This window comes from Trichosurus vulpecula, chromosome 4 (genome assembly GCF_011100635.1).
Source record: "Trichosurus vulpecula isolate mTriVul1 chromosome 4, mTriVul1.pri, whole genome shotgun sequence".
Taxonomy (NCBI): Eukaryota; Metazoa; Chordata; class Mammalia; order Diprotodontia; family Phalangeridae; genus Trichosurus; species Trichosurus vulpecula.
Genome location: NC_050576.1, coordinates 182,223,244 through 182,247,587, shown reverse-complemented (window position 1 = coordinate 182,247,587; position 24,344 = coordinate 182,223,244). Strand labels below are relative to the sequence as shown.

The 24,344-nt window shown below is 45.7% G+C and overlaps 2 protein-coding genes across 6 annotated transcripts in view; both read right to left on the bottom strand.

The window, feature by feature from the left end:
• STAT3 (signal transducer and activator of transcription 3) overlaps nt 1-12,264 on the bottom strand; it is a 56,066-nt gene extending 43,802 nt beyond the window's left edge. For all 5 annotated transcript variants that reach the window (XM_036754879.1, XM_036754878.1, XM_036754881.1 and 2 more), the window contains exon 1: nt 11,961-12,264. The gene's annotated coding sequence lies outside the window, so the exon portion shown is untranslated. The remainder of the gene's footprint in view (nt 1-11,960) is intronic.
• A 2,527-nt stretch (nt 12,265-14,791) lies between these two features.
• LOC118848665 (alpha-N-acetylglucosaminidase-like) lies at nt 14,792-24,082 on the bottom strand. The gene is made up of 6 exons (XM_036757663.1): nt 23,696-24,082; nt 23,473-23,620; nt 22,401-22,547; nt 22,224-22,309; nt 20,186-20,442; nt 14,792-17,726 (listed from the first exon to the last, which is right to left on the bottom strand). Exons 1-6 carry the CDS (start codon nt 24,079-24,081, stop codon nt 16,516-16,518), a joined length of 2,235 nt encoding a protein of 744 aa, XP_036613558.1. The 5' UTR covers nt 24,082; the 3' UTR covers nt 14,792-16,515.
• Nucleotides 24,083-24,344: the final 262 nt, after the last annotated feature.

The following is a 24,344-nucleotide window of genomic DNA, read 5'->3' as shown; positions in this document are numbered from 1 at the left end:
GGTTTTTTCCTTTTCCACTTTGCATGTATTACTCAAATCACTGCAAGATCAAGAAAACAAGGAAGATACATACTATCAAGACATAGATGGGAGGTGACCAAAATACACCTCTAGGTGATGAAGCAATATTTCATTTATGCAATTTGGGAATTAACACAGGCACAGTGTATAATTAATAAAATCAAATAGCAATAGATCCTAAAAATTGATTTCTATATATTTCCTGTCAGATTCTTGAGAAACAGTCATTCATAAAAAAAAAAGTGGAGACCAAGAGATGAACAATACAGAACAGGGGGCATAAAAAAATATTTCCCATAACTAAAATGGAGATTGGCATTTAGTGAAAAGTTATGGGTACTATAAAACTAAAGCGGTGCCAATTAACTGGGGAATGGCTAAAAAATGATGGTAAATTAATATAACAATACTGTTATGTCATAAGAAATGACCATAAGGACAGTTTCAGAGAAATCTGGGAAGACTTGTATGAAATGAGTGAAGTGAGTAGAACAAGAACTATTTATATAATTACAACGATGCTATAAAGAAAATAACTGAATGACTTAACTCCGACCAATTCAATGACCAGCCATGATTCCAAAAGACTGATGATGATATGCTACCTACCTCCTGACAGAAATAATGGACTTAGAAGGCAGGAATAAGATACATATTTTTGTCATTCAGTTGTTTTGAGTCATGTCCAACTCTTTGTGACCCTTTTTGGGGTTTTCTTGGTAAAGCTATTGAAATGGTTTACCATTTCCTTCTCCAGCACATTTTACAGAGGAGGAAACTGAGGAAAATAGGGTTAAGTGCCTTGCCCAGAGTCACATAGTGAGTAAGTGTCTGAGGTCAGATCTGAACTCAGAAAGATGAGGCTTCCTCACTGTAGGCCTGGCACCACCTAGCTGCCAGAAAAGATAATGGAGTGATTGCCATTTCCTTCTCCAGTGGATTACAGCAAACAGAAGTTAAGTGACTTGCCCAGGGTTACACAGCCAGTAAGTGTCTGAGGCTAGATTTGACCTCAGGCTTTCCCAACTCCAGGCCTAGCACTTTATCCACTGAGACATCTAGCTGCCAAAAAGAGTGAGAATCTAGGAATGTTTTGTTGTTCAAAGGTGTCTGCCTCTTTGTGACCTCATTTGGGGTTTTCTTAGCAAGATACTGGAGTGGTTTGCCATTTATTTCTCCAGCTCATTTTACAAATAAGGAACTGAGGCAAACAGGATTAAGTGACTTGCCCAGGACCACAAAGGTAGTTAATGTCTATGGCCAGATTTGAACTCAGAAAGTTGAATCTTCCTGATTTCAGACCCTGCATTCTATCCACTGCACCACCTAGCCAAACAGGAATTTGTTTTGTCTGACCATGCCTAGTTGTTACAAGGGTTTTTTTCCTTTATTTATTTTTTAAATTTAGAGGTGGGTGAGAAGGAAGGAGGTTCACAATAAGAATAGGGTAACAAGGAAGGAAGGAGGGAAAGAAGGAAGTAAGGAAGAAAAAAAGGTCATGGAAACATTTTTAAAATGCCCCAAATAGAACAGGCCAGAAAAAAAATCACAGATAAGCATAGCAGTTTTGAAAGTTACATGTTGAACTTATTATATTTATATTTAAAAAGAAAAGCAAGCTTACATAATAGATTTTCGGTTTCATGTATAATCTTTTTCTGTTCTATATATGTATAGATTACTCATTTTATTTAAGTGCAAATGAAAAAGAAATTTCTAAAAAAAATGTCATCATCGGCCATATCCCCAATGTTTCCTGAATGAAACTGTCATCTCAATCCTCAGGAAGCCTTCTTTCCAAACTATCTAAAACATTTAACTTTCAAACCCTGTCTTAAATGGTCTGAAAATTATCTGAACATTCACTTCTATATAAAGGTTCATGGGCAAGGTATAGAAAGGAAAAGAGCTCTGGATCAGGAGTCCGAGGGCCTGACTTCTGGTCCCAGTCAAATTATATTCAGTGCTTAAACATACACTGAACATTTACCTGCCATGTGCAAAGCATTGGGAAGAAGGAATAAACAAAACATGGCCCTTGCTTTTTTAAGAAGCTTATAATATAATCAAATATAAATATAATATAATCAAATTTAAGAAGCTTATAGTATAATCAAATAATGAACCATGGGAAATATGCAAATAACACAAATGATCATAATACAAAAGAGAACCTGATAAATGAATGAGAGGTACAAACATTGTGTTATGAGAGGCCCCAAGAAAGAAAGAGCCCCAGAAAGAATGAGGAAAGGTTTTATGGAGGAGATGACATTTGAGTTCTGTCAAGAGTAGACACTGCCATTCTGTGGCCTTAGGGAATTCACAAACTCTCAATCTCAGATTCCTTATCTGTAAAACAAGGGAAGTGGACCAGATTACTTCTAAATTCCCTTCTAGCTCTATGGCTTTATAGCTACAGGTAACTCCAACCTAGCTGAATGCAGACAGAAGGTTCACAGATAGAAGTACTGGTAACCTGTTCATAAGGCATCCAATTATCTTGCTAGTAGCAGTTCCATCCTTTCAGTAACCTAGGTGCCTCACCCTGGAGCCATCCTCTATACTTCCTTCTCCATTACCACCTACATAGCTAAACAGCTGCCAAGTCCTGTTGATTCTACTATGTTGAAGTCTCCCAAATTCATCCCTTCCTTTCCACTTTCAGCTACCACCCTAGGTTAGGTCCTCAGCACTTCTCCCCTGGTCTCCTAACTGGTCTTTCTGCTTGTAGTCTCTCCCCTCTCTAATCTATTCTCTACAAATCATCTTCCTTAAAACAAAGGTCTGCTCACATCATTCTCCTGCTCAAGAATCTTTAGGGGGTCTCTACAGAATCTAAGACAAGAAACAAACTCATCATCATGGTTCATACCACTTCCCTTCATTTATACTATGTTCTGGACAACTGGCCTATATGTCAGTGCCCAAACTTGACTTTCTATCTCCTACCTCTGTGTCACTGACCCCCATTCCTAGTACATACTTCCTCCTCACCTTTGCCTCTTAGAATCCTTAGTTTACTTCAAGGCTCAATTCTGATGCCATCTTCTTTCCTGCTCTCCCTAGTTGTTAATGCTCTCTCACTCTTCAAACTACCTGACTTTTATTTAACTTTTTACATACTGTATCCTTCAGTGGAATGGAAGCACCTGTAGGGAAGGACTGCTTGTCCTTTTTTGTCCTTATGCCTAGCACGTAAGGATAGCAAATGGACCTGTGGTTTCATTAGTATAGAGAACTCTCAGCTATAGAAACTTCCTCTACCAATGTAGGTAGGTACCTTCTATGAAATTTTTACCTAGAGCTCTGAGAGTTTAGTGACCCTGTTGCCCAGGGTCACAAAGCCCAAAGAACTGGAACCCAAGTCTTCCTGGCCCCAAGGCTGTCTCTCTATTCACTACACAATGCCTCTTCTTGTCCAGCACCCAGGAGGTGGAGGTGCTTAATAAGATTAAAATTATTATCACTTTATTGCCTGGACTATTACAGTAGCTTTCTAACAAGTCTTTTCTCCTCCATTTTCTCTCCCTCCAAGCCATCCTTTATATTACTTCTATTTTAATCTTATACACACAGATCTGACCACCTCTCTATTCAAATTTTTTTATTAGGTCTTTACTGCCCACCAATTCAATTCAATACTTTAGTAAGCAAGGCTGAAATTCCTTAGCCTGGCATTAAAGTTCCTCCAGCTTCTGGTGATTCTCTGCCTTAGTTCACATTACATCTTCCAATTTATTCTGCTTCTAGCCAAACTAAACGACTTGTCATCCCCATACATACTAGGCACTTCTTTGTCTCCATGCCTTTTCTCCCCTGTGCCTGAAATGCTCCCCCTCCCCAAATTTCTTCTGGATCCTGAAAGAAAAAGTTCAAATATCTCCTAGGAGTTAGAACTGGAAGGATCCTTGGATATCACCTAGACCAAGCCTTGATTTTCCAGATGAGGAAACTGAGGTCCAGAACGGCAGAGTGATTTGCATGAGGTCCCAGGAGCTGAGCAAGGATTCTAACCCTTGCCTTATGACTCCAAATCCTGGGCTATCCTTGGGGCAACGCCTTTTCCTGACCAGATTCCAGAGGATACTTTCTATTCACCTCTCTAAAACATTTAGCATATATGAGAGTTTTGGATTATAGTTATGTGTGTCATAAACACCGCCCCCCCCCAAACTGTAACCAACATCAACCAACTAGCATTTGTTAAGGGAAAACTATGGGGGAGACACCATGTTTGGGGACTGTTTGGTAAAACTTTGTACTATATATGTGAGTTATTATCCTTGCTATCTAAAATTGACTTTACTAAACCAAATAAAGTTACTGACAAATTCACAAAGAATTCAATTTTAAAAAGCACATGTACCTATGGTTTATAGAAACGTATACACATCTAACATTTTATGAGGATTCTCCCCAGCAGCTACTGTCTGAAGTTCAGGCTTTCACAACCTCACTCAGATTATTACAACAAAACTGAGGAGAGGGGGAAGTGTTCTATAAACAAGTCAAATTAACAACACTGTAGGACATCAGGTGGTTAGCCTTAGATAAGGGCAGGATTTCCCCACCCCACCCCCCTAGCTGGCCTCCCCTTCACCAATCCAAGCCAATTTCCAGAAATTGCAATTATAAAAACTACCCAAACCCCACCTCCAACCATTGCCTGCAGGGCCTCCTCCACAACAAGGACATTGCTTATTTACCAGATTTACTTTCTGTTTCAGACACTGCTCAGCCACTAGCCGCTGCCCCAAAAAGAACTAAGAAGCAAAAAAGGCTTTAGCACTTAATAACTGCTTGTTCCTTACTCTTCCCCTCCCCCCCTTCTAGTGATATAATGGATTAAAGTACTTGCTGTCAGAACACTTGGGTTCAAATCTGATTGCCACTAGCTGTGACCATGGACAAGTCACTTAACTGCTCTGAGGCTCAGTTTCCTAATCTGTTAAAAGTAGGCAATACTACCTATAGTATCTACCTTTAGGGTTGTGAGGCTGAAATATGAACATGTACATAAATTACAACTTTAAAAGTGATACATATATATCACTTTTATATACTTTATATACTTTCACTTTATATATATATATATTATATATATATTTATATATCTCAATTATCACTATCATCACTACGTTTATTATCTAAGACCTTAGAGCTAGAGTGAGAGAAACCAGTTCAGACTTTAACCATAAAGTTCAGCATAAAGATTACCCAGCAAATGAAGACAATGGGGCAGTCTGTAAACAGCATCTGACAGACCGAAGGGGACAAGGGAAACTCAGAGCTGTGGCTTCACTGGAACAGGAGGAGACAAATTGAGACACTGAATAAGACTCACGATGGTCCCTCCACCTGAAGCACCCTCCTCTTCACTGTCTATATTCCTAACCTATGTCACTCTCTCTCTGCTTTTATCTGGCCTCAGAACTCACTTCCTCCAGTAAGTTTTCCTAGATGAACCCCATTCAACTCTTATCACAGAATCTCAGCATTAAAAGAGGCCTTAGAGGCCATCTACTATATACTCAGGGCTCATTTATGTACCTCACATCAAATGTCATGAGACATAACGCCAATGAAGAGGACGTTTAAATGGTTTCACTATATCAAATGTTGATTGAAATGGGCTACAATAAGGAGTGTGGGGTGGTAGAAAGAAGACTGGACTGTAGTCAAGGAAGACCAGAGTTAAAATATCTCCACAATTAAGTGTCAAGTCAATCAACCAAACATTTACGAAACATCTAGTGTATGCCAAGCACCGTAGTAGAACAGAAGTTAAATAGTTTCTGCCCTAAAGTAGCTTAAATCGAGTGAAGGGTAAAGAACATGTACGTGTGTAAGTATATACAAAATAAGAGAGTGGAGACCCTAGCAGGTGGGGGGAATCAGGAAGGACTTCATGTATAAAGTGGCCCTTCGGCTGATCCTTGAAAGAAACCAGGGATAGGAAGAGTTGAAGGTGAGGAAAGGGCACAATTGATGTACAGGTCCAAAAGCTAGGCGTGAGGAACAGTAAGGAGGAAAATTTGACCGTCCTGGTGTGTGTATGAATGGGAAAGCCAGAAAAGTAAGAGGAGGCTGGGTTGCAAAAGGCTTTAAATGCCAGGCAGAGAGTTTATACTTGAGCCACTGGAGTTTAATAGGGAGTAAATGGGGTAGTGATAGGGTCAGAGCTGGGACCTCAGGTAGACTGTGGTGGGAAGAGATAAGAAACCAATCAGAAGATTGCTACTGCAAGAACCTGGACCCATGGTGATAAAGTGCTAAAATAGAGGGATGGATCTGTGAACAGAGAGGGGGACAGAGCAGTGTTGTGGAAAAAGGAATGATATTTGGTAATTTCATGAAACTATGGGGTGAATGAAAGTAGCACTTCCAGGATGACACCAAATTGTTCGATTCCCTTGGAAGGATGTCTCTAGCTCCTTGAGGAAACTAAGACCCTTGGACAATTGATCAACTGGTGAGTCCCTGTATCTTTACATATCCAAAACAAATCATAACTTTCCTTTATATACATATTTATATATAAAGGTTATATAGGTCGGTGAGGCAGTTCGGGCCTATGAAATCCCAAACTCACACTATGAAAAGATCTTGTACACTGTGACAAAAGCTGGCTACTGCAGGAAATAATGTTAAAATTGAAAGGGCCCTTACGAGATCAGGGAACATCAAAATCAGGATTTTGCAGATGCAGGAACTGAAGACAAGAAAGGTTAAGGGATTTGCCCAAATTCACTCAGTTAGGAACAGAGCACAGACTAACCCTCAGGTCTTTTGACACCTAATCCAAAACACTTTTCCATTACCCCATACCAAAGCCCTGAAACACAGGTTCCTTTGGCCTATTTATCCAAAAAGCCAACAAGGATGGGGGGGCAGGGAAGGGAAGGGGGAGGCAAGTGATTCAAGCAGTCGGCTCCACTGAAGAAGGGGAAGGGGGTGACAGAGGGAGGCTAAGCTGTGGTGGAAAGTTTTCTGTGCCTGATCCACATGCAAAATGAGAGTAAAAGTTGACTCTTCCAAAAACTTTAGAAATATACCATCAAAGCAATCACATTGGATGGCCCTCCAGACCAAAGTTCATGATATTAAACTCTGGTGTCTACCAACAAGTACATAACCACAACCTTTCATGTTTTCACTATTACTTTAAGACATGCAAAGCTGGGTAATTTTGTTCTCTAGTTCTCACGACATCCAGGTGCTGCTGTCTGGGGACTCTGGAAGTCCTTTAGAATCTGCTGACTCCCTCTAGGAGCTGGGGAATGGTCTAAAGGCTGTAATCAGGGTTTTCAAATACAGACCGAAGCTAAAAATGTTAAGTTCTTTGGCACAAACAAGCACAATGTGCCTTTTCCAATGAAAGGAGTCATCCAGTGATGTTGGTACAACTGTTCTCATAACCATATTTAATCACAGAGGTAGAAGGGACCTGGAGATCATTGCCCACCTGTCTTGTGACTCTATCCAAACTCTACCCAACCTATATGAGCCTGCTTAAATTCCCTCTTCCTTCATGAAGCTTCCAACATCATTCTAGCCTGTGGTGATTTCTCCCCAGTTGTCTGTCCTAGATATTGGGCACTTCATTGTACAGTGGAAAGAGCATGAACCTTGGAGTCAAGTCAAATCCTGCCCCTGATTACTAGCTGCATGTTTCATTTTAATTTTCTTAGCTTTAATTCCCTCCACTGTAAGATGGGAAAATACCACCTGTAGTAACCAACTGGCCTGTTTGGAGATGTAAAGCACTTTGAAAACCTCAAAACACTATCCAAATATCAGCTGTTATGATTTTATTATTGCTTTGAAACATTTATTTTGCTATATTAAACTGTTATTTCTCTCTTATCTAAATATTCATACTATCATATATCAACTTATTTTATCTCTCTATCTCAGTTGGAATCTTGTCTCCCCAAGTCCCTTGCAAAGTCCTTGAGGTCTGTAAGAAGAGCACTTTCCTATCTCCCTCAGTGGCCACCATAGTGTCTTACCTGACACAAAGTATTCACTACTTAATAAATGCTTGTTGAATTGAGTTGGGCCTCTATTGGCTGACTGGCTTGTGAAGTGCATGAACAAAAAAATACTGCATAAAAGCTTCTGGAAGACAACCTGATGTTCCGTATTTTACAGCTGGGGAAACAAGCAGACACAGAAATGACTTGTGCAAGAAAGGAAAGAGAAATGATGTTAGAAAAGAAACGGTGCCTCCAAAAGTGTGCTAACTCTCAGCATTCAAACCACAACTGACCCTGGCACAGTGACATTTAGGTCATGACTTAAATGAATCTGCAGAATTTTGTGAATAAAGTAAACAGTCCTTTCTATTAGCTAAATACCTGTTTATTCTGAAGAACAACTCTACTGAGGTATTAAGATAAACTATTATTTAAATGATCTTCGGAAACCTGAAAGTCGCCCAAACTAGATCCTATTTACACTTTTACTGTCAACCCTCAACACTGAATCAAAGTGTGTTTCAATGTGCAGAAGAGAAAGTGGTGAAAAATGCACAAGGCCACTAGCCAATGGCATCATCTTGGGTAACTCATCTCCATCCTCTGAACCTCGGGGCCCTCATCCATAATATGACAGGGCTGGACAAAATGCTCTAGGGTCCCATATAGCTCTGAAATACTATAATTCCTGAGAATGTCATTATGTCACTTCTGTTTCCCAGCAGGGATTCAGGCTCAGTCAATATTTTCACTCTTAGACACATATAAGTTAAGCAGGCCAGAACTGGTACAATAGAAAGAGCTAATAACCAGACAGAGGAGTTGAGGCCTGGGTTTCTTCTGTGACCTGTTCCACTTCTTGGCAACTGTGTGACTTGGGGCAAATCATTTTATTCTCTGAGCCTCTACTTTCTCATTTGCAAAATGGGAATGATATCCCCAGCCATTCTGGGGGCCTATAGAGATCAAACATGACAATCAAAGAACAAGGATGTATTCTAATCAAATGGTAGTTGAGAATAGGCCCTTTGGCCAGAGCAGTTCTACCCTTATCAACCGCTATACTTCCAATTTCCAGTAAATGGTAAGGCACTTTTGACTTGGCCCTGCTACCAGGTAGTGAATCTATAAACAGCAGTGCTGAGTAGCTACATACCTGAGGAGGTAACACAGTATAATGGAATAGAGGACTGGGTCTAGAGAGAGAAGACTTGGGTTCCAAATCCAGTTGTGCTACTTACTATTAAGGAGACTGTGAGGAGACCCCAGAGCTCTGACCACAACTCACCTTAGCACAATGACATTAGGGTCATGACTACCTATGTGACCTTGGTTAAGCCATTTAATCTCTCTGAACCTGTTTCTTCATTTGTAAAATAAGCAAGTCAATCTAAAGCTTCTCTAAGGTCTCCTTCAGCTCCAAACCCTAAGATTTGCTCACTATTTTGTCTTTTTGTCTCCCTTGTTTTGAAATTCTACATTATTATACATGAGATCTGCACTAAGATATGGCTGCATGCTGGCTCTCTGAGGCTCTTAATGAAATGAGAAGTAACTTTAATACTGAGGAGCAGGTTAAACACTCACAGAAAAAGACTTTATGTCCATTCGGTTTTGAATTATCCACTTGATAATCACCAGTGATGAACTGTGTATATTCTTTGCAGGCAAGGCAACTGATTACTTCTTAGCACATATATAGAATAAGAAGTATCCTAAATATCATATATAAGTGAGGGGAGGGAAAATGACAGACTAAATCTATAGTCTGTCTACTTAATAGAAACAATAGAAAACAACATGTAACAGACATGAAAAAGGCAACCTAAGTAATGCTTAGTTGTGCAAAGTGTAGCCCATATTAAACCACACACACCAAATATCATTTAAGTTTGTTCACAAGGTGAGGCCTTGCTAATCTTTGTTTCCCTTTTCTTCTGCATTTACCCAAGATCTTGGCCCTGAGACAGAATACTCCCACTTGTTATTACTTCACTCTGACCTGTACAATTAAGCAACACCACAATCCAATAAGAGCAATGGTTCAATCATTTATCTTCTCTCCTCATCGGGTGTATTTTTTTTTAATGAACAACAAATAGTAAGGGGAAAGCACCCAAGGGAAGTATTACATTTCTCTGAAGCTAAGGAATTTGTATATGAAATCTAGCTAATAACCAGACAGAAAGAGTGGGGAGGAATTTAGAAAGAGTCTCTGAAAAGCCATTTCTATCTACTCAATTACATGGGGTGTGGGTGGGGGGTAGTACAAAAGGAAAACTGATATTCATGCAACTCAATGATTTCATATATTCTTGCCAAAAAATGGAATCATAAGATTTAGAGCCTTAGAGATGATGAAATGATAGAACAACATTTATGTGATGCTTTGAGATTTACAAGGGACTGTCCTCACTACACACTGTGAGAGGGGGGAGTGAAAGTATTATCTCCATTTCATGGATGAGGAAATTGGGATTCACAGTCTAGTCACAAAGATACTAAATATCAAAACCAGGATTTGAGCCTGTCTTTCCTACTCCAAGTCCAGCCCTCTTTCTGATATATCACATACCAGTTTCTCACTTAATCTGACCCATTTATTCTACAGACAAGAAAATCAAGGCACCTAAGGTCAAATACTGACTCTGGCCTTTATTATCTATATGATTTTGGGGAAGGTATTTAACCTCTTTGGCCCTCAGTTACTTTGTCTGTCAAATCCTGGAGATGGACCAGATAATTTCTAAGGGTCTTTCTAGCTCTGTTTCCCACAAAACCTATGTAAGTGTCTGATTCTAAATCCAGCATCCTTTCCATTATCCCAGGCTATCATTCCTCAATCCTACCTGGATCCAAGGCAACATGGTTGCCTATATAGAAAGGAATATGGTCATGGCAATCATCTCTCAACTCTAGATTCCCATTTTTCTGATAATTCCCTTGAAGAAGGGTAAGGAAGACTGAAAACCCTTGGGAAGAAGAACTGTCTTCACTTAAAGAATGACTGAGGAGGGGAAAGGAAGAATGGGTAGGAGAAAAAAAAACTGTCTTTCCTTGAAGGGGAGGAGGTAGGACTGTTTTCCCATGAAGAATGGAAGAAAGGAAATGGAAGAAGGAAAAAAATGGTAATGAGAATACTGACAGTCTTTTATTGAAGGAGAAAATCGCTTAGCACAGTGTCTGGCAAATAGTAGGTGCTTAATAAATGTTTCTTGATTGATTGCAAAGAAAGGGCTCTCTCCTCTGGGAGGGGAGATGAAGGAACAGGGAGTGATGAGGTAGTCTATTTTTCCTTGGAGGGCAGGAGGGCAAATAATGGGGAAGCCCTGACTTTCCTTAGATGAAAAGATACAGGGATCTCTCCCCGGAGGAATGTTAGAGGGAGAATGATGGGGAAGCCTGTCTTTACTTGAAGAGGGAGAGGAAGGACCCTTTTTCCACAGAAGAAGGAGAAGGGAAGATTCTTTACCCCCAGCAGGTGGGAAGGAAAATTGGGGAAGGGAGTACCCTCTCTCCAGGGATGATGCGAGGAAGAACGGGAGGAGGGAGGACTCCCTAGGAGAGACAGGAAGGGGGGGGGGGAAGGAGGGAAGACTATCTTCCCAGGAGGGGTGGGAGGAAGGAGAAGAAAGAGGAGGGCAGGTGAGAACTCTCTCCCCAGGAGGGGAAGGGGAGGAGGGAGGATTCTCTACCTAAGAGGAATAGAGGTAGAGGGAGAGAGAAGAGGAGGAGGGAGGAGTACTCTCTCCCCAGGGATGATGTAGAGAAGGAGAAATGGAGGAGGAAGGACTATCTCCCTCAGCAGGAGTGGGCGGAGGGAGACGAAAGGGAGTGGGGTGGGGGGAGGGAGGACAGTCTGTCTCTCCAAGAGGGATGGGAATGGGGGGGAAGGAAGGAGAAAGGGAAGAGGGAGAAAGGAGGACCCTCTCCCTTCCCGGGAGCCCCGCCCCTCACCTGGTCCCGGAGCTGCGGCCTGTGACAGGCTCCGCGGCCCCGCTGCTGGAGTGGCCCAAAGCACAGGCCAAGCCGCTAGCCTTTCAGGCCTTGCAGGCGGCGAGGTGGCTGCGAAGTTGCCTCGGTTCAAGCGTAACCGGAGACCCGGAGCTGGAGGCAACGGGACCCGGATGTGGGGAGGGGGGGTGTTACGTCTCCTAGCCGGGGCTCAGGCTCCCGAGGTCCCTTCTTAGTTAACGTCGAAACCCACTCCTCCACCGCCGCTACCGCCGCTGCTCCGGAAACGGCTGAGTAACAGGCCACCCAACCAATCGCCACTAGGATCCCAGCCAGCAAAAGCCCGCCCCTGATGCATAATTCATGAAGGCCCCCGCCTCCTCTGCCACTCAGAGTCCTGGGTCCACTAATTATGTCTCAGGAACCCCGCCCCAAGAGCCAATGAGCAAACACCGCCCGGATAAATTATGCAGAATAAGTGACATATGAGGGGGACGCCCCCGTGCGGGCTGTTCCCTCTGTGGTTCTGCCCCTCCCGCCGGAGCAGCCGGAACAGCTAGGGCTAAGGCCGCGGAAGCCCCGGAGGGAGGGAGGGAAGATGACGGGAATGTACTGCTGAAAACTCAGCTGAGTTCCTGGCAAGGCGTGACGTCAAAGGCACTTTAAATGCCCCTAGTGCGGCTCCCTCCTCCCCTCACCCCCACCCCCATCCCATCCCGGACCCCTGGCTCCACCAGGTGCTAGGCGAGGGTGGGAAAGACAGAGGGAGCCACGTGAGAATGGGCCCATCTAGGAGACCCTTTCACACTGCACCCCTCCTCGGGATACCCCGTGCCAGCGGGAAGGGCCAAGGCCCAGGGCTGGGGAGAACGGGAAAGATAGGGCACAATCCTTGTCCACCTACAGGCTGATGCGAGGCACTGGGCATGACACGCAAGCAACACCCTCAGCCTCACGGAAATAAGGAAAGACATGACGCATAAATAAAATAAGGATAAAAAACGAGTAAAGGGAGGGAAACTCAGTAGTCGGATTTCCCCATCCAATCCTTCTGATGACCCCAGATCGCTTTACGCTTGACCTTGAATAGACTATACAGTAGCCAGTGTCCGTGTTGAGCGTTGTGCACTAGAACGACATTATTCAATGTCTCTTCACACGTGTCTGCCTAACCTTCGGTTCCCTTTGCTCTCTGAATGCCAAAAAAAAAGCATACGTAGAACAGCCAGCACCTATCTCAGAGACTGGTTAGTGCTCAAAGGCGCAAATAATTTTCAGTGAAAACAGTCCAGAAGCCTGGGTTGGAGTACAACCTTGATCTCTCTTAGGCCCAATTTAACTACTATACCCACTAGAAGGAACATTTGTTCTACCTATTTCAACCAAGAATTGTTTTTGAGAAGAGGGACTATGTATGGTGTCTTCAGGATTAAAACTGCCCTAAGACTTGTGGGTCAGCCTGTACTTCCGAGATGTGGTACTCCCTCCAACCCTGATGGTCCTGATCAGTTCTTCATCTCACCCTGTGCAACTTTGTCCTTGTTTTTCTTATATATCCTGGTAGGGAATCTATCCGATATGTCAAACTCAAAATCTCTCAAAATAAGAGTAGATGCTGTTCATGCAATGGTTAAACGATATTCCAGGACTGACGATACAAAAATGTGCCACGCCCACCTCCTGACAAAACAGCTATGGGACAATTATACACATTTTTATACATTACTGATATAGCCATTAGATTGTGAGCTCTTTGAGTGTAGGAACTGTTACTCTTCCATTTGTATCCCAAGCACTTAGCATGGTGTTTTCTTTGAACATGCTTTCCCCCAATTCATTCAGAAATGCGTTTTCCTTGACTATGCTTAATTTTTACCAAAAAAAAAATTGGTTTTTTTTCTCCTATGGGGGAGATTGATAATTTTTTTTTTTTACATTTTAAAATAAATGGTGTGGAAACCTATGGAGCAGTAAGGTTAGCTACGTTTTGCTCTTGCCACATGACCAACACACCTTTTCTGGTCGTATTTCTCTCCAATAAAATCCTTTACGTCACTGGGATATCATACAGGAAATGTATGGTCACAAAAGGACATGGGTCTCTCTTACAGGACTAGGGATAACAGATAAGAAGCTCAAGTTCAATGAAATGTAAATGTAAGGGGGTAGTGGTGACTAGAAAGCCACATCTGGCCAAGAGTTCTATCCTGAGCATGGCCAAGTGCTTCCTCCCCTGGCTAAAAAATATGTGCTTCATATTAACAATTGGTTCCTTGGTTTCCATAACTAGAATGTGACAAAGAGTATTGGTAACTGATACAGGAGGAGCCATACCCTATTTGGGCTTTAAGAGGAACTGAGAATAGCTCCACATATTCCCTGCCTTTTTCATTTGAGCATGTGGCCTTGGGATTCAATCATCGTTTCTTTGGACTAGCGAAATGAGACAATTTTTTCCCACTCAGCCCCCAAGTTCCTCTGCTCTATGAGCACCAGTCAGTGAAAATTCAGATTTCCTTAGGGGATCCTGAGACGGCTTCAAGTCCCTGGATACCTCTTCTGTTTTGTCAGTCACCTGAGCACAGGTGACTGAATAAGAGATCCTGAAAATATAAGTGCTTCATAAGTTCAAGGGAAAAGTAGTTGCTGGCTAGCTATTGGTAGGTGTTTCCTAAATCTTTAACACTGCATAGAGAAGATATACCATGGCCAGAAGAAAACTCCAGGAGGATGTGGCAGCTGAAAAGTCTAAAAGAGTCAAGGGTATCCAGGAGATCCAGATTTGTGAATTACATAGCACAATTCGGGGGGAAAGTAGAATATCTGCTCAGCAATCCATAAAGTACATTTATTTGAAGAGTATAGTAGATCATAGGTTTAGGTATTTAATATGAACTTGTGAGTTTCTTGTGTTTTAAGCATTTTTTTAGTAGTAGAGGAAAAAATATACACATGCATGTAATCAACATAGAAGTTTGCTTTTCTTCTTCCACTCCAGAATTATGTGAAATCAAAGCAAAGTCCACAAATCATAAAAAAGCATAGAACCATCTGTGCTAGAAGGGAACTTAGAGATCCAACTGTCTTGTTTTGCATGAGAAAACTGAGGATCCAAGTTGTTACCTAGCTAGGAAGTAGCAGCATCCAAATTTAACCCCAAGGCGTTTTGACTCTAGATGCAAAGCAGATTCCACCCTTTCTTTGTACCAAGAGGGATAGGGCAAGAGGCACATAATCTTTAATTAGAGACCTGGGACAGGACTCCCAGGGCTATCCCTCAGTGGGATGGGGATGCCCAGGAGTATCCTGCTTATTCACTGGACCCTGAAGGGTGACAGCAACACAACTAGACTCTCACACATACCCTCTGGCACAAACCTGCTAGCCAGTAAACTGCATTAAAGTGCAAGCATTTGGTGTCAGGAAGAGAACAAGAGGGAAGAGAAGGCTGAGCTAAAGGTCAAATGCCCTGATGCTCAGGCCTAATCAGTGCCCAGGTCTGTCTCCTGCCTGAACCCCTGTGGGGTAGATGACCTGGAATTAGGATCTCCATCCAAGAGACAAAGCTTCCCTTCCCTCCTCAGCTCCAACCAAGGACTCTGTCCCCCACCTCCACAGCTGGTCTTAGGCCTCTGCTATCCTCCTACCTTTAAAGCTGCCTGAAGGATCAGTTGGCAAGCACATCGCCAAATGCAGACCAATTCTGGAGGAAACGAATGTGATGAGAAATACCTTCTGCTCCATAGAAAGAGACAGGGCAGACAGAGATAAGGAAGATAAAAGCTTTGAGACAGGCAAGGGGTAGCTGGAAGGACTTGAGAGAGGCAAAAGAGCTAATGCCAGGGAGAAGAGGCTGGCCCTGCCCTTGAGCCTCAAGGGTGCCACCTCTGTTGTGTCCACTTCATTATATCAAGGCCAGTGAGCCTTCACTGCCCCTTTCTTCACACTTTTCCCCCCTCTGTCCCCAAACCTAATCTGCTGACAGGCATCTCAAGGTCTCACCTCTGAAAGCTGGGTGGCAGAAACTGAGGGAAGGGGCAGAGGCAGGAGCCAAATCTAGCTGCTCTGGCAGCGAATGCAGAGAAGGGGTAGATGGACTTTGTCCATTGTACTCATATTGCTGTCCTATCAACACTCATTACTGCTTCCTCTGCCTCCTCTAAGCACAGCCCTAGACAGAAATGCTGCTTTATTGATTGGTATAAAAAATGGCTTGATGTCCATTTTTGGAGTAAAGGAGAAAATGGCAAGGATAGTCTGCTCCATTATTCTCAATTCATGAGACCCACTTTCTATACTAGACCTTCCCTCCTCTTCCCTCACCATAGTAAAAGGGTGTCTTCAGTGAGCCCAGTTCAGTTCCTGACTCTAGGTACCAGACAGAGCCTACTTGTAAGCAAGGGAGAGAGACGACCTCCAAAAATTGTGCATGGTTTCATAACCTATCCCCTCCCAGGGGTCCCAAGTTAGGCCTCTGAAAGGGTTTAGGATCGTAGGAGGGAGCTTAAAAGTACAAGGAGCTACTGGAGGTCTCAGGTGGTACAGGTGAGGGGGTAAGTCACACAGCTCTTGCTTGACACCTTGGGTAATATTTGAGAAAAAACTTCTTGGCTAAGTCCACAGTGTCACCCTGAGGCTGGATGGGGAACTTCTCCCCACCCAAGACAAAGTTCTGCCCCAACAGCAAGGCTTCATTCTCAAACTGGCTCTGGTGAAAGGGGGCGCCCTCAACCAGGCTCTTTACCAGCATCTCCACAAAGAGCTTCCATCGGGGAGCATAGTAGCCAGCCACCAGTCCTGCCAGTTGTTTGTTGGCATAGTCGAGGATGTTCCCTGTGGGCCCCCACAGGGTCACCTGGTAGAGGGCATTCCGCTCATAATGCCAGGCCTCAGCCTCACTGACTGCCATTTTCTGGGCCTGCTCCAGCCAGCCACCTAGAAGGAACCTCTCATCACTGGCCAGCAGCTCATCCAGGGAGGGCAGTAGGTCAAAGACCAGCAGGCCACCAGCAGTGAGCAAGGCCGGCACTGCTCCTGCCTCAAATGCTGTCCTGAGCTCCTGATAGTACAGGCTCACCAACTCCTGGGCCACCTGCCTCGTGACATCCAGCAGGTCATAGCGGAAGGCAGGGCTGCTTGCCAGCACTGGGGCTGCTTCCAGCAACAACCTCCAGGCCTCAAACACATCACTCCTGTTATACCAGACAGAGAAGTCCAGGTGAAGGGATGGTCGTTTCACCAATGGGCTGCGGTTGTGGCCAGTACACAAATCACCAGAACAGTTGTAGACACTTTGTAGCAGCAGCCTCCAGGCAGCTTCTGCATGGGAGTTGGGAGTCCCATATCGCTGGGCTGCAAAGCCTGCTACCCAAGCTCCTAGGTCAGGCAAGGGGTCCTTCCGCCAACCCAGCTCAGCCATCAAGGCATAAACTACTTCATTCTGGTTGATGCCTTCTGGGACCATGCCTGTACCCACAAAGGTGGAATTGGGAAAGAGACGGGCAGTTGAGGGTCCCCTGTTCACGGCATCCAATGCCCCAAAAAGCCCATGGTTTCCCCCAAAATTGTGCAGCATGCACCAGATGAATGGCTGGCCATAAAAGGAGTCAGTGCGGGAGTAGACAGGCTGGGACTCAGCATACAGATCCAAGATGAGAAGGCAGCCAAGGGGCACAGCCTTCAGCACAGCCTTCACCTGGGGGGGTTTCCAGAAGTTGGGCTGGTGTTGAAATAGCCAGCCCTGGAGAAGCCACACAGCATCAACATCCACTGTAGAAATAAGGGGTGGGAAAAGAGGTTGCTAGTGAGAGGAAGAAAACTCGTGGGTCTCTCCCAAAGGGAACCCCAAGCCTAGAAAAGAAGTTAGTCTCACAACCTTCAACCCTGGACCCTCTAAGACCCATCCTACACTGAATCAATACACACCCAAGCCCCACTTTTGTCTCATTACCTCCAACTCTAGGAATCTTGGGATCCCTGTACCTAGACAGTCAGTTAGCAAGCATTTATGAAGCACCTACTGTGTGCAAGGGTCTGTGCTAAGTACTGGAGATACACCTAAAGGGAAAAAAGAGTCCTTGTTCTCAAGAAGCTCACAGTCTACCAGGAGAGACAGTGTACAAATAACTATGGACAACCAAGATGTAGACAGGACACGCTGGAGATAATCAGCTGAGGGAAGGCACTAATATGAAGGGAATTCAGGAGAGTAGAAAGTAGGATATCAGCTGGAAGCCAGGAAGGGACAGAAAAAAGGGAGAAAATTTCAGGCAGGAAGGTACAGCACAGAGTCAGCAGAGGATCTTGTTCAAGAAGTAGGAGGAAGGTCAGTGTCACTGGATTGCAGAGTAAATGGTATGGAGGGACGTGTAATTAGGCTTGAAAGGGGCTGGAGGGGAGATAGGAATCAAGGAGAGTACCAAATAGATTTGATTCTGGAGGTGAGGAGCACCACTGGCACTGACTGAATGAGAGGTTAACATGGTCAGACTTGGACGGTAAGAAGGTCAGTCTGGCAGCTGAACGCAGGAGGGGAAGGCACTGAAGGCCAGCTGACCACCAGCAGGCTGCTGAAATAGTCCAAGTGTGAAGGCTCAGGGCAGTGGCAGTGTCAGAGGAGAGAAGGCCTTGTATATAGAGATGTTATAATGTGACAGGATTTTGACATTTGAAAGTGGGGAGTTGAGGACTACACTGAAATTATAGGCCTGGGATGGTAGTGCCCTTGAAAGTAATAGGGAAGTTAGGAAGATGGGAGGGTTTGGGAAGGAACAACAAGGAGCTCAGCTTTGGACATATTGCATTTGAGACATTTGTGGGCTGTGTGGCAGTTGGACATGGGAGACTGGAGGTCAGCAGAGAAGTTAGGGCAGGATACACAGATCTGAGAATGATCAATAGGGAGCAGACGGTAGCTGAATCCATGGGGATGGATGAGATCACCAAGTGAAATCAGTATAGAGGGAGAAGAGAAGAGGAGCCAGGACAGAGGCCTGTGGGACACCCAGGGTTAGTGGGTGAGACTTGGACAAAGGCCCACTAAAGGAGACTGAGGAGCAACCAGCCAGGTAAGAGGAGGAGCAGTGTCACAGAAACCTAGAGAGAGGGAGTGTCCAGAGAAGAGAGTGGATGAAAGTGTAAAAGGCTGCAGAGGGTCAGCAGGGATGAGGATGGAGGAGACACCATGAGATCTAGCAATTTCGAGGTCATTGGTGACGCTAAGAGAGCAGTTTCAGCTGAAGGATAAGGTTAGAAGCTAGACTGCAGAGAGAGGAGAAGAGGCAAGCAGAGGCACTTACCTCAGGCTGCTTCTCACTGAGCTCAGCCACAGCAGACACAAGAGAGGGAGGAGAGTTATCAGGGCTGGGGATAGAGTGAGGGCTCCTGAGGATGGTTTGTAAGCAGGAGGAAAGCAGCCACTAGCAGGAGAGGCTGATGCCTCCCCTAGGTGAACAGGAACGATGGACAGCGGAGAGAAAAGGATTGTCTGGGAGGAACAAAGCCATTCCAAGGGAAGGGCAAAGACAGTGAAGAGAGGGAGTCAGGAGACCTGAGCTCCAGCCTGAGCCTTGTCACTTGGTAACTGTGGGACCTCAGAAGTCACCTCCCCATATGGAAAATGAGACTAGGAAATCAGAGCTGGAGGGACCTCAGAGGCCCCTTAGTCTGAGTCCTGCACTTGGGACACAGGAGATGGTGGCTCCTCTGAGAGACCAATGTAACCTGCCCAAGGTCACACAAACACTAAGTGTTGGAAGCAGAAGGCATCAAGCCCATTCTGATTTTGACATTTTATAGTGAATCTGTGAACTCTGGGCCAGGGTTTGAGCGGGGACTACATTAGCAGCTCACATTTATAAAGGGCTTGAAGCTTTGCAAAGCATTTGACATACGTGACTCCATTTGGTACTCACAGTGACCCAGGGCACTAGGTACTATTATCATGTCCATTTTAGAGATGAAAAAACTGAGTCTCAGAGAGATTTAAGTGTTTTGCCCAGGGTCACTCAGGTAGTAAGGATCTGAGGTGAGACTGGTTCACAGTCACTAAGAGCAGGCTTATGCTCACCACCACCCTCCTGACACCCCACACACTTTCCCCAAACCTCTTATTTCCTTGGCCGACACCCCTCACATCCCCATCCCACTTCTCCATCTGATCCCTCCTGGGAGGTTTGGCCCTTTGTGTTCCCCTCTCTCAGCTCCCCTCAGCACCTTGCCCTCCTCACCTGCAATCATGGCCTCATAGACTGCAGCTGTGGCAGCAGCCAGGTAGGCTGGCTCAGAGGAAGGGGGCTCCATTTCATTGAAGGTATCAGCACTATAGATGTGGTCAGTGCCAAACTCCTGAGTCAGCTCCCTCAGGAAGAGGCTCCCCACCACTGGGAACAAGGGGTCTTCTGGGGCCAAGAGGTAGGAGCAGGAGTAAGAACAGTTGAAGTGGCCCCACATGCCCAGATTGGTGACGTTGGCCTGAGGGAACACCCTGGAAGGGAAGGAAGAGACACTGGTAGAGGGAGAATGGTGGAAGAGAGGTGGTGGGAGAGACCAGAGAGGCAGGATCATATTGATGAAGGAGAGAAAAGGTGACCAGGGAGCCTCCCATCCCCACACAGAGACCCTACAAAGGGGACTCTAGAGATTCAAGTGATCCTCCAGGGAAAGAAGTTGGGTGGGGGGTGGGTGAAGGAGTTGTCCCTTTTAACACCTTCACTACACCTCAACACACTGGCTGTTTTTTTGTGTCAGAGTATCTCCTCCTGCAAGGAGTAACCATCAGAATAGTAACGGTTTGTAACCTTTTTGTGCCTTAGACCTCCTGTGGCAATCTGGTGTAGCCTATAGAGCTAGCCTTAGAATAATCTTTTCAAATGCATAAAGTAAAATACATAGGGTTACAAGGGAAACTAATTCTATGAAAACACAATTAACAAAATATTAAAAACAAAACCCAAGTCACAGACCCCATGTTAAGAACCCCAAGTAATGTAATCATTATTTTGTGGAACAGTGTTGAGAAAATAACTTTTTAATGAGGTCACCAGTTCACAGCTAGAACCATATGATACTTAGTGGGAGGCAAGGAGAGAAGAACAAAGGCAGGGATTCTGGGGAGAGGCTCAAGGCAAGCCATCCCATGAGTGTCTGTCCTCTGGAACAAGGGTTTCTTACGAGTTTCTTGGGAGGGTTCCTGGGTCTAAAGGAAGGACTTGGAGTCAGGGTCCAGATCCTGCTGCAGGCACTTACTAAGTGACCGTGGGCAGGCACAATCACCTGTAAAATGGGGATGACAATAACTGTGGCACTTAGCCTGGCTAAGGATCAAGGATCCTTAGTGAAAAAATGGATGGAAAGTGTTCTGCTAACCTGCAAAAGCTACAAAAACGTCAGCTCCTAGTACCACTTACTAGCAGTGCGACCTTGATAAATCACTTTTAACCTCTCAGCCTCAGTTTCTTCACTGGTAAAATGAGGATGATAATACTTATCCTATCTGCCTCTTGGGATTGCTGTGGTAAGAACGTTTTTATAACTGAACTTGCTTTATCAGTTTAATCAGGCCACAAACATTTCTTAAGCATCTGCTCCATGACAGATGGGCGGATACAAAGACAAGTGAAGCATGCCTGCCTCTGAGGAGCTGACATCCAAAAAGAGGAGACACAACGCACTTACATTCAGGTACAGACACACAAGGCAGATATCGGGCCACCTTGGTGGGAAGGCACTAGCAGCTGGCTGGAGGGCATGGAGGCGGTCAGGGAAGGTCTCAAGCTGGAGAGGTGACCTCTCAAGTCCCTTCCAGTTTCAAATCTATGAACATTGCTGGAAACGATACACATCTTATTTTCTACCATCGTACAGATTATAGAGAGGAAGTGACTTGTGCCTGGGCCAAGGTGACTAACAAGTGTCTGATCTGGGAACCAAACCTAGGGTTTCCTCTTTTTTCTATCATGTTACACTTTTCCTACAAAAAGCCAGTGGAATGTCTTGTCCTCTGAAGAGGGGTTTGTAAGATCATGAGTTGAGCACTGGAAGGGATAGCCCTTACAGGCTGTCTAGTCTAACATCCGGATTGTATAGAAGGGAAATGAGAGGTAGAAAGATTAAGGGACTTGCCCAAGGTCACGCAGATGATCAGGATTCAAACCCAGTTCATCTGACACCAGATTTAGCGTGTCTTTTACTGCCTCTCCCAGATAGGGCCTTTGAATCATACAGAGTCATCTATGGTCCTGTCTTGTGCTCACTTAGTAAACTCACCTAGTAAATGCCTTGGGGACATGTCCAGAAAATGCAGGGAGCACTGGCTTCATCCCAAAAGATCTCATCCTCTCCAGAATCCGGTACTGGGGAGGAAAAAGGAGTAATAGTTGCGTCAGGATCATCTGTAACCCCTTCACTCAGCCCAGGGAAGCCTCCTCTCCACTCCCATGTTACCTGCAGGTAAGATTGCTTAAGGTGCCAGGAGGAAGGTAGAGGGCCACCCCAGGTGTGCAGGTTGCCCATGCGCCCCCATGCCAGGAAGGCTGGGCCAGTGAAGTACTCATCTATCTCTGTCTCATTCAGGCCCAAAGTCAAGTACACCTGGGGAAAAGAGAGATAACAAGAACTCCTTGTTCAGTTTATGAAGTCACCTCAATACATATTTCATTTCATCCTCATAGTTCTATGAGATTAAGACAGGGCAGGTAGTATTATCCCCATGTGACTAAGAAGAAAACTGAGGCCTGAGTCTGGTGGGGAATCTTCTGACTCCTAGTCTAGTACTTTTCCAAATATACCAGAATGCCTCTCACTTGGCCCCTCCCAACATAAATTCAGATAAGTAAGGGATCAACCAGGCCAAATTAGAATTAGACTCATGGAATGATGGGGTTGGAAGGGAACATTCTAGTCCAACCTTTCCTTTTTGCAGAGAAAGAAACTGAGGCCCAGGGAAGGGAAAGGAGGAAGAAAAGGGGAGAAAGTGAGGGAAAGGGTGCAAAAAGGGGGGGGGGGGGGAAGAAGGAAGGAAAGAGAGAGAGGGTAGGGGAGGGTTGAGAGAGGGAGAGGGGGAGACGCAGGTAGAGAAAAAGGAAAGAGAAGTGAGCTTGAGAGGGAGGGAAGGAGAAAGGAAGTGGAAAAGGAAAGGAGACAGAAGGAGAGGAATTAAGAGAGAAAGAGAAAGGAAAAAGGACAGGGGGAGGAAGAAGATGAGGAGAGAGGGAAGGAGGTACAAGAAGAAAGAGGAGAGTAAGGAAGGAAGAGGGACAGGGGTGATGGAGGGGAAAAGAGAAGAAAGAGTGAAGGAGAAAAGGAGGAAGAGGAAAAGAGAAGAGAAAGAGGGAGAGGAGAAAGGAAGGAAGAGAATGAGGGAGGGAGAGAGGGAGGAGGAGGAGGAAAAGAAGAGGGAGAGATCAAGGGAGGGAGAACGAAGAAAGGAGGGAGGGCGGAGGAGGAGGGGTCGGGGAGCAGGGCCAGAGGGCGCTGGGCGAAGCTCCGTCCCCGTCTCTGCGCCGGCCGGACCCACCCTCCGCCAGACGGCCTCCTGCCCGACGGCGGCCAGCGCCAGGTTGATACCGTTCAGGGCCATCCAGTCGATCTCGCGCTCCCAGCGCTCCCAGCCCCACCACACGAAGGAGTAGCTCTGCGTGCACACGTTCTGGTAATAGCGGTACCTGCACGGAGCGAGGGATGAGCCTCGGCCCGGGCTCTCCCTCCTCCCCCGCTCCCCCCGCCCCTCACCCCGTTACCTATTGGGCGTGGTCTCTGTGAGCGGCTCGGGCACGGCGGGCAGCGGCTCGGGCAGGCGGAGCTGCGCGCCCGACCAGGCCACGTGGCAGCCGCAGAAGTCGCGCAGGTAGCGGTGCAGCCCGGCCGCGGCCGCCACGCCGCTGGAGCCGGCCACCTGCACGGGTCTCCCGCCGCCCCCGCTCAGGCGGAACGTGTCCTCGCCTGGGGCCGGCGCCAGGGAGCGCTCCACCGCCACCGAGAACCCCGCGGCCGCCCGGGGCCCCAGCAGCCGCGACAGCAAACCCCGCACGGCCGCTGCCTCGCGGGCCTCGTCCCCCGCGATGTCCGCCCCCGCCCCGCTCACGAGCAGGCAGGCCACAACGGCCGCCGCAGCCGCGGCCGCCATCGCTCTCGGCTCCCGCTGCTTGGAGCCCAACTTTTAAGTTCCTCGACCAATCGCCTAAGATTGCGGAGGGGGCCGTACCACTGTCGCCCAATCAGCGTTCATCATATCGTGCACGTGATTTTAGGGTTTAAAAGGACTCAGCGCAGCTTCCTTCCGGCTTGGTTTATGAAAGTCTAAGGTCTGGTCAAACTTCTGCCGCAGCACGTGATTTATCCACTTTGAAGAACTAGTCACTGAGTGCTACTTCTCCTTTGCATTGAATG

Excerpts from the sequence above, each read along its gene's own strand:
- LOC118848665 (XM_036757663.1), bottom strand. The coding sequence starts at position 24,081 with ATGGCGGCCGCGGCTGCGGCGGCCGTTGTGGCCTGCCTGCTCGTGAGC. Across the intron at positions 22,548-23,472 it reads AGGAGGCCGTCTGGCGGAGG|GTGTACTTGACTTTGGGCCT; the intron begins GTGGGTCCGGCC and ends TCTTTTCCCCAG. Across the intron at positions 22,310-22,400 it reads TTAAGCAATCTTACCTGCAG|TACCGGATTCTGGAGAGGAT; the intron begins GTAACATGGGAG and ends TTTCCTCCCCAG.